At 48.0% G+C, this 8897-nt stretch overlaps 1 protein-coding gene across 1 annotated transcript in view; it reads right to left on the bottom strand.

Annotated features, from left to right (window-relative positions):
• Nucleotides 1–3384: 3384 nt before the first annotated feature.
• ALOX5AP (arachidonate 5-lipoxygenase-activating protein) overlaps nucleotides 3385–8897 on the bottom strand; it is a 13473-nt gene continuing 7960 nt past the window's right edge. Inside the window, exons 4-5 of the mRNA XM_010005645.1 lie at nucleotides 4240–4321; nucleotides 3385–3547 (exon numbers count right to left, since the gene is read on the bottom strand). Of these exons, the coding sequence (XP_010003947.1) occupies nucleotides 3385–3547; nucleotides 4240–4321 (245 nt within the window). The remainder of the gene's footprint in view (nucleotides 3548–4239; nucleotides 4322–8897) is intronic.

Genomic DNA, 8897 nt, shown 5'->3' with positions numbered 1-8897 from the left:
AGCAGAACTGCTCTCCTGATCCTCAGAGACTCATTTGGAAACCTGGCTTGGCACAGATGTCACTCAGGCCAAGCTGATACTACACAAGCCGATTTTCCAAGTTCTGGAAAATACTGCAAAAAACCCTTTTGGGTGGTGTGCACAGATGTCTTACCCCACCTGGATGTTATCTTCTTGCTCAGGCCCTGTGCTAAGCAGGACTCGCTTTGTGATGGGTGGGGCTGAGGTCTGACTTCAGGGCTGGGGCTCCTACATGCCACAATAGTAAAAGATAACATGCAATAGCAGCAATGCATCTGCTTAGAAATGTGGATGTTGTTGCATCACCATCAGGCTTCAAACCTCAAAGCTGCTCATCCCGAGTCCAGAAACACCAGCAGGCTGATAGGGCCTGGTTTCCACTAGAGGGTTGTAGTGCTGTACAGAAGGAGATGCAGTCCTCTGGCAGGAATACTGTACATACTCCAGGCCTTTGTCAGCAGATCAAAAGCATCCTGCGATAGCCTGGCTTCCAGCAGTCTCTGCAAGTCTCTGATGTACACGGCCTGCAAGCTGCAAGAGGGTTGATGCCTGAGCAACCTGCTTCCCTGCTTTCCCTGAAAAGCCTCTCACATTTCCATGACTCAGCACCTACGATATATTTAAGTATCTATGCACACACAGATGTAGTATGCAAACACTCTGTGTGTATGTATATCCACACACAGACAACGTGTTTGTGCACCTGGGATTTCAGTGCCCCCACAGCCCCATGGCATGGTGGTGCCATCCCAGCAGCTTGCAGGCCAGCCTTGAGCAGGAGCTGTCCAAGGGGACTGCCACCTCTGCCACCAGTCCTGACCTCACACCTGGTGCAGCTCAGGAGGTCCTAGAGAGTTCGTGTGACCCCCGGATGCACCCATACATCTTTTACAGCAACGTATGCATTTTTTTTTCACGTGGATCTCTAGAATCAGAAGAGTTCGGGTTGGAAGGGACCTTTAAAGGTCATCTAGTCCAACCTCTTTGGAATGAGCCTGCGTTTGTGGCTAAGCTAGCTAAGTAGCTGCCGTGCAAACTGAACTGCCCAGGTCAGGGTGGTTTTACTGCCAAAAGCCAACACCGGAGTTGTCTGACACAGTGGGGAAAGCCCAAATAGTGCCTTCCTTTTGCAGAAGGAGTGGGAAGCCAAATGTAAACACAAGGCTTGCCCATCACGTGGGAAACACAGTGCAACATTCACAGAGAATTTACATAGTTACCAATTTACTTACCACCTATTTGTCTGACACTCTCACCATTTCCATTTATGGATAGATGGAAAATAGATTTTGCCTACATTTTCATCTCTTTTGTTATCAGAAAGGCTTTGAGGAAGTTAGAGATACTCTTACAAAGCAAATTGCTACAGTGAAAGATGGGTCTGAGAGTGCTGGGATAGGTTATCTGACCCAAAACAGGCATTTGAACTCTCTGCTCTTCATAGCTGGCTGCTGGAGTGCTTCTTCTCATGCTAGCAGGAGACATCAGTAGGGGGTCAAGTGAGCTGCTTCTTGCTATAAAGGAGAAAAATGCACCAGGGGAGACTTGACAAACTGGGGAGACCTGTTGTGGACACATAGGGTTGGGAGAGCTACCTCCCACAAGTGATGGTCTCCATAAACAAGTCACAGACCTCAGGGAGACCAGACTGTCTCGAGAGCAGGGACTGTGGTGCTGGTGAAACATCTGCTCTGAAGTGGGTAACAGTGGTGGCAGTGTGAGCATTTGCTGACACCAGCAATGCAAAAGAGCTCTTTTACACCAGGCCACAGGAGTTACCCCTGTCCTCCTGAGGTGCTGCCATCCCTTGGTGGGCTGACACCACAGGGCAGAGGGTGATGGGTCACTGCCAGGGACAGGCGGCTGCTGCTGAGCTACAGAGGGTGGCAGAGAAGCATGATATGAAGCTGGGTTTGGAGTGTGTCGTGGTCATTTGAGAAGGCAGGGTGGGAGGGAATGTAGGTGCTGCGCCCGGGAGTAAGGCTTCTTTGCAGCTATAGGTTAGGAGATTAGATTGTATTTTTTAAATTATTTTTTCTAGCCAGTGAGAGGATTTATTAGCTAATCATAATGCAGTAAATACATGAATTCCTAATCTTTCACATCTAAAATTCCTGTAGAAGATACAAAAAAAAAAAGGGTATGTGTTATTTGGGCAGCAAATGGGCAGGTGAAGAGGAGAAACTGCTGCCTGCAAGTGCCTCTGCCCCTTTGCGCAGCAACAAAACCCACCAGCCTTGGTGTGGTACAAAGGCAGGCAGCTCTCTGTGCCTCCCTTTGACAGCAGCTCTGCAGACCCTCTTCTCACGTAGGGAGGAGTGTCTGTCCCTCCCAAAGGAGTCATAAAACACAGCTTTATCCATCCTGCATGCGGTAATCAGGCAGGCTTAAGAGCTTAAGCACTCTAAGGGTTGCAACATTTGAAAGATTGTGCCGGCCTGTTTGCCTGTCTCTCTCCCCTGCTCAAACTGCTCCTCGGTATGGACTTGTAGGGGCATTTTGTTAGTGACAGGGGCAGAAAATGGAACCTGCTAATAGAGAGGGAGCTGCTAAACACACATCCTTGAGAGACAGTGCCCAGGGTCATTAGCAGAGCACACAAAGAGCCCAGAGCAGCTCCCCTTGCCCTGCTTACCAGTCGGGACCAGCAACAGGCAAAGGAGAGGGGAGCAAACAGATGTCATCCTTTCAGACTGCTTTATTAAACAAAGCCAAGCAAAACAAAACCAACCCCACTATCAATGCACCAGTTCCTCAATAACACAAGACCCCTTTCCACTGCCCTGGGAGACCAAAAAGGCTGAAGTGCAAATGAGATCAGCGTCGGGAGCATTAAGTACATGAACGTTTCTCAAGGAATACCAGTCAAGGGCTAATTTCTGCTCTCCTGCAGCACCGGGAGCTCGATCAACAACAAGTGGGAGGGAAAACGTAGGTGAAGTTGCTGGTTCACGCCCTTGCCTGTGAAGGGGAGTCGGGATCCTGGTGAAAAGCTGAGCCTGTGTGTGAGGATAACGGTGGGAGCAATCTCGGGAACCGCTGAGAGGCTCCTGGGTTTTGGGACAAGGGCTAAGTACAGCTCAGTTATGATGTGAGCTCAATGAGCTTGCAAGCTGCCGGTCAGGGAAAAAAACTTGGAAGAATTAAGTGGAACTTGTTGCCATTCTTTGGGCGTGCCAAGGGCTCCCAATAAATCTTTCTCCTGAGGCAAAAAGCAAGGTTAAATCACACTACAAAGCCCATCAAGCATGAGATTTACAGCAATCTAAAAGGGTTATGGGTTCATTTCTTAAACACTTGAGTTATGGCTGTTTCTGGGTACCAATATGTTAAGCACGCTGACCCCTGCCGTGCTGCAGGGAGCTACGGGATGAGCAGCAACGGAGAGATCGCACTGGTTATCATTTTCATGTACTTTTCAAAGTCACTTCCGAAAAAGGAGACAAGATAGTAGTTGAGTATTCCAGCCACGGACATGAGGAACAGGAACAAAATGATGCGTTTTCCAAACAAGTAACCGGGAGTGCTGAGGAGACAGAAAGGGGGGGAAGCAATTTGTTAACACGTATCACCTCACACAAGAAGTCCTCAGGCCTCGGGGGAGGTCTGGGGGTGCAGGGAAGCTTCTGCTCTGTCTTGCAGTGCCAGGCAGCTGCAAGCTCTTAAGTGTAATGTCTCCTCCCTGGAAGTGTTCAAGACCAGGTTGGATGGAGCTTTGAGCGACCTGGTCTAGTGGGACCTGTCCCTGCCCATGCAGGGTGTTGTAACTGGATGATCTTTGAGGTCGTTTCCAACCCAAATCAGCCTAAGATTCTATGATTTTCAGGATCCATTTGGTTTGGATTTAGCCTCCTGTGCTCAGCATAGGCTGCTGCTTACAGAAGTGGCTATTCAGAGGGACTTGTATGACTTCTCAGCCTTGTTCCACGTGTGTGTAATGAGCTTTATTAATGCAAAAGGACGCTCTTGTGCGAATAGTGGCACAAACACGCCAACGTGTCTGCAGAGGCTGCAAGCAGGAGCTGCTGGAGCAGCCTCTCTGTTCCTGCAGCTCCCCCGACCCCGGTGCTGCTGCACCTCCCAGGTCTCCCACAGCTCCTCCCGTGCAGGCAGAAGAGGGTGCTTTCCTGCACTACCCTGTGCAAGCAGCCGTCGCTGGCAGCACCAGGAGCCGGTGCTTCTGGAACCGGCTTGTAAAGAGGCTTTGCAAGTTCTTACCTCTGAGTCCTTTCTCCCAAGTAGCCCACGAAGTACTTCTGCCTCACAAACAAGTACATCAGGCCGGCAAAGGCGGCAGGAGCTGAGTAAAGGGTAAAACAGGGCATTACAAATACCAGCCGGATCTCACTGTCCCCTTCTGCTTCCAGGGCTGGACCAAAAAATGGGAACCTGAAGCCTTGGGCTGATGAGCTCTGGAAGCAGGACGGAGACTTTGCGTGAGAAAACAGCATTTCACTTGCCCTCACACCAGGGCTTTCTGGGCGTAGCCCTGCCCACAGCTGCAGGAACAGGGTGCGGGTCATGCTGGGCTCAGGAAGGAGGGTGCTGGCTGAGGCATGACTTTCACCAGAAGTAAAAAACAGCTGATAGATGCACTTCTCTTGGAGAAAGTCGAGGACTTGGTCCAATACTCATTTCTGATACATAAAAAGGGGTTTTCTTCCTAACTCTTTCTTTTCCCACTCCTGCAGGCAAAAGCCCTTCTTCTGGTCGAGATGCTCCTCCCTTGCAGAAAGAATTGCCACAGGCCCAGGGAAAGTATTCAACTTTAGGACAGCTCAAATTGCATTGAAGGGAATCTTACTTAGAAATGCAGATAAATATTCTTGAGCTGTCCTCAGCACTAGGAAGGGCTGGCAGCTCTGGAAAATGAATCAAATAAGCCCCTTTTCAGTCCCAAGAGTGAATAATGCAGCATCCCAGAAACTAAGTACTAAACCCTCCACCCAAAACAGGGATCTCATCCATAATGCCTTTATGGGAAATGTCTCTGGCCTGGACTGTCCTGAATGGTATCTGGGAACATGTCTGTTGGTACAAACTGTGCTAGGGAGTGTGCTGCTAATTAAACAGCACAGGCAGCTGCAGGACAGCTGGGTGAGACTGGTTGCCCCCGTGCAGGAGAATTTGGTCCCTGGAAATGTAACCTCCAAAGCACTCATCAGCCTTGCTGAAAGTGGTGCAAGACTGAAGAAGGAAAAAAACCTGTGTGTTACTGTGCTGGTTTTGCCTGGGGTAGAGTTAATTTCCCGACATTTTTCTATTAAGGGGTTATGTTTTGGATTGGTGCTGGAAATAGTGTTGATAACCCAGGGATGTTTTAGCTATCACTGAGCAGTGCTTCCACAGAGTTGAGGCCTTTTCTGCTGCTCATGCTGCCCCACTAGTGAGAGGGCTGGGGGTAAACATGAAGTTGGGAGAGCACACAGCTGGGACAGCTGACCACAAAGAGAGATTCCATATCCTATTGCTCAGCAATAAAACTAGGGAGGAGGTTGGCAGGGGGGCTGCTGCTCACAGAAGTACTGGGCATCAGTTCCTGGGTGGTGAGCAATTGCATCACTTGTCTTTCTTGGGATTTATTTCTCTGTCTTTGTTATTTTCCTTTTTATTATTATTCATTATTGTCATTGCTATTCTTATTTTCTTCTATTTAAATTATTAAATTTTTCTAATCTCAACCCATGAGCTTTCTTACTTTTACTCTTCCAGTTCTCATCCTCCCATCCTGCTGGAGGCTGTGCATGAGCAAGCAGCTGTGTGGTCCTTAGTTGCCAGTTGGGGTTAAACCAAAACAGTCCTTTTTGGCAACCAGAGGCTTCAAGAGCTTGGGATAACATCAGCAAGGGGGGGAGGGAAAAGATTTATATCTTACTAATCACTACTGCTTTTGCAGTTTGTTGTGCTCTATAGTGATCAGTGATATATTGCCTGAGATATTTTTTTATTGAAACACTGATCTTGAGTTCAATCTGGTATTTGGGCTCTGTACTGCAGGTGTCACCTCATGGAGACAGTTCCATTTTTTGTGGAAGAAATACAGAATAGCACTTTCACTATCTTCTCTCTCACCACAATAACTTCTCAGTATCTTGAGCATCCTTGGGTAGTTAAAATACTTCTATTGTTATTTCTTATGGTCGTGAGTGGCAGAGCATGTGGGAGAGTATGAGAAGGTATCTAGAGAACTTCTCACCTCCAGTGGCCTGGAACCTCACTCCCAAACAATTAGAGGGTCCTGATTAAATGACAGAATGTTTGAAAGACAAAATGCTGTGGCTATTCCAAAGAGGCACAACTCACCACACTGAGCATCTACCAACCACAGCTCGATACTGTTCAGCCCCCTCAGGCAGAAGATACCACTAGACACAATGGCTAAACCAGATACTATAGTGGTTGCCCTTATAACTAAAAAGAAACAATGGAAGCAGAAGTCAGCTCGTTTAGTAAGTGATGAAGAAGCTTCTCCTAAGAGGAAGCAGGAGAAAGAATCAGAAGCAGCAGCCTGTTCTGTAGCAGAGCAGTCACAAGAACAGGAGGAGGAAGAGACTGAAATCAGAAATGAGACAGAAATCACCTAATACCAATCTGTAGGTGAGCTGTGAGATATGCAAAAAAGATTTTCATCAGCCAGGTGAGCTAATTTACAGCTGGGTCCTCTGATGCTGGGATATTGGGGCCAGTAGTCAGGAATTAAAGGGTAAGGAAGCCCAGCAGCTAGGATCCCTTGCTAAGGATAAGGCTATTGACAAAGGGACTGGAAAAAAAGGCAGGAGTCCTCAGTCTTCTGAACTTCAAGAAGGGAGAACCTGCAAATTCCCGGAGCAAATGGACCAACACCGAGGAAGGTATCCAGGAAATTAGGCATGTTGATAGTGATCTGTAACAACCTGGATGATGCCCAGGCACCCAAAGACCTGGATAAAATCTGGTGCATGTGGTTCTCGTGTTGAAAGCTTGTACAGCATGCACTGACATCATACACCCATAGCCTGGAGGTAACCGAGCTGGATAGACACGGAGGCACCAACTATGGATTGACTGGCCAGACAGCTGCAAGAATGCAAAAATAATCCTGCTTCCTCCATGTGGGCTTGTGTCTCAGCTGCGGATAGACTGACACAAGAAGATGTCTGAGCAAGCCAAGAAGGGTAGGTCTTCCTCACGCACTCCAACCAAGGCCTCAGCTATTAAGAGTGAGGGCATCAGTGGTGCACACCATGTGCAACCCTGTGGGTCTTCCTATGTGATCAGTGGGAGGACATGAGGAAATAGGATGGTGAACATACATGGAGATTAGAAGCTGGGGTACAGGAACTGCAAGGAAAATCAATAGCCAAATCATCCAGGCAAATTACTGCTCCAGTGTCTGTTGGGCAGAGTAGAAGGGCTGATCATACTTTTGTCCCTAATGAAATGACTTCTTTTTTGCAATTATAAAAATCAAGTAAGGAAGACTCCAGCCAGGAATAGAGGGCCCCTACTTTTGGCTGGGCAGAGGAAGAGGACAGCCAGGTTTAGTGGACTGTGTGGATTCAGTGGCCTGACACACCAACCCACAGGAGTATAAAGCTCTGGTGGACACGAGTGCACAGGGCACTCCAATACCCTCAGATTGCAAAGGGGCCAAATCCATCTGTATTTCTGGAGTGATCCCAAGAACTGCCTGTGTTGGAGGCTGAGGCAAGCCTAACTAGGGATGAGTGGCAAAATCACCCTGTTGTGACTCATCTGGAGGCTCTTTGTATCCTTGGCATAGACTACCTCATAAGAGGATACTTCAGAGACCCAAGAGAGTACCAGTGGGATTTTGGTATAGCTGCCTTGAGTAGGGAGAAGATTAAACAGCTGTCTAGCTTGCCTGGTCTCTCAGATGATCTGTCTGTGGTGGGGTTTCTGTGGGTTATAGAACAGCATGTGCCAGTTGCTACCATGATAGTGCATCAGCGACAACATTGCACCAATCCAGGCTCCCTGGTTCCCACCCATATGTTGATCCAGCAACTGGAGAGTCAAGAAGTGATCAGTAAGACTCTTTTACTCTTTATTAATCCCATATGGTCAGTGCAAAAATCTAACAGAGAGAGAGGACTATCAAGGGAGAGTTCCCTCTGTGTCATCACAATTAAAGAGACACACACAAATCTATGGGACCAGATGGGTTACATCCCAGGGTGCTGAAAGCGTTGGCAGACATGATCACCAGGCCACTTTCCATTATTTACCCAAAGTCCTGGCTAACTGGGGAGGTCCCAGTGGACCAGTGGGTAGAAAATATAACACCCATCTATAAGAAAGGCAGAAAGGAGAATCCAGGAAACTGTAGACCTGTCAGTCTGACCTCAGTACCAGGGAAGGTCATGGAGCAGATCATCTTGAGTGTTACTAGAAGCCATATAATGGATAACCAGGGGATCAGGCCCAGTCAGCATGGGTTTATGAAAGGCAGGTCCTGCCTGATGAGCCTGATCTCCTTTTATAACCTGATGACCTGACTACTGGACAAGGGAAAGGCTGTGGATATTGTTTATCTGGACCTCCAAAAAGCATTTGACACGGTTCCCCATAGAACTCTCATAAAGAAACTGGCTGCTCATGGCCTGGATGAGCACATGATCTGTTGGATCAACCACTGGCTGGACAGTCAGGCCCAAAGAGTGGTTGGTGGTCAATGGAGTCAAATGAAGCTGGGGCCAGTCACAAGTGGTTTCCTCAGGGCTCAGTGTTGGGACTGTTTCTGTTTAACATCTTTATTGATGATCTCAATAAGGACACAGAGTGTATCATCAGTAAGTTTGCAGATGACACCAAGCTAGGCAGGAGTGTTGATCTGCATGAGGATAGAGAGGCTCTGCAGAGAGACTTGGATAGAT

This window comes from Chaetura pelagica, unplaced genomic scaffold, assembly GCF_000747805.2.
Source record: "Chaetura pelagica isolate M959 unplaced genomic scaffold, ChaPel_1.0 scaffold269, whole genome shotgun sequence".
NCBI lineage: Eukaryota > Metazoa > Chordata > Aves > Apodiformes > Apodidae > Chaetura > Chaetura pelagica.
The sequence above is the reverse complement of the archived record's forward strand: the minus strand, read 5'-3'. Positions and strand labels throughout refer to the sequence as shown.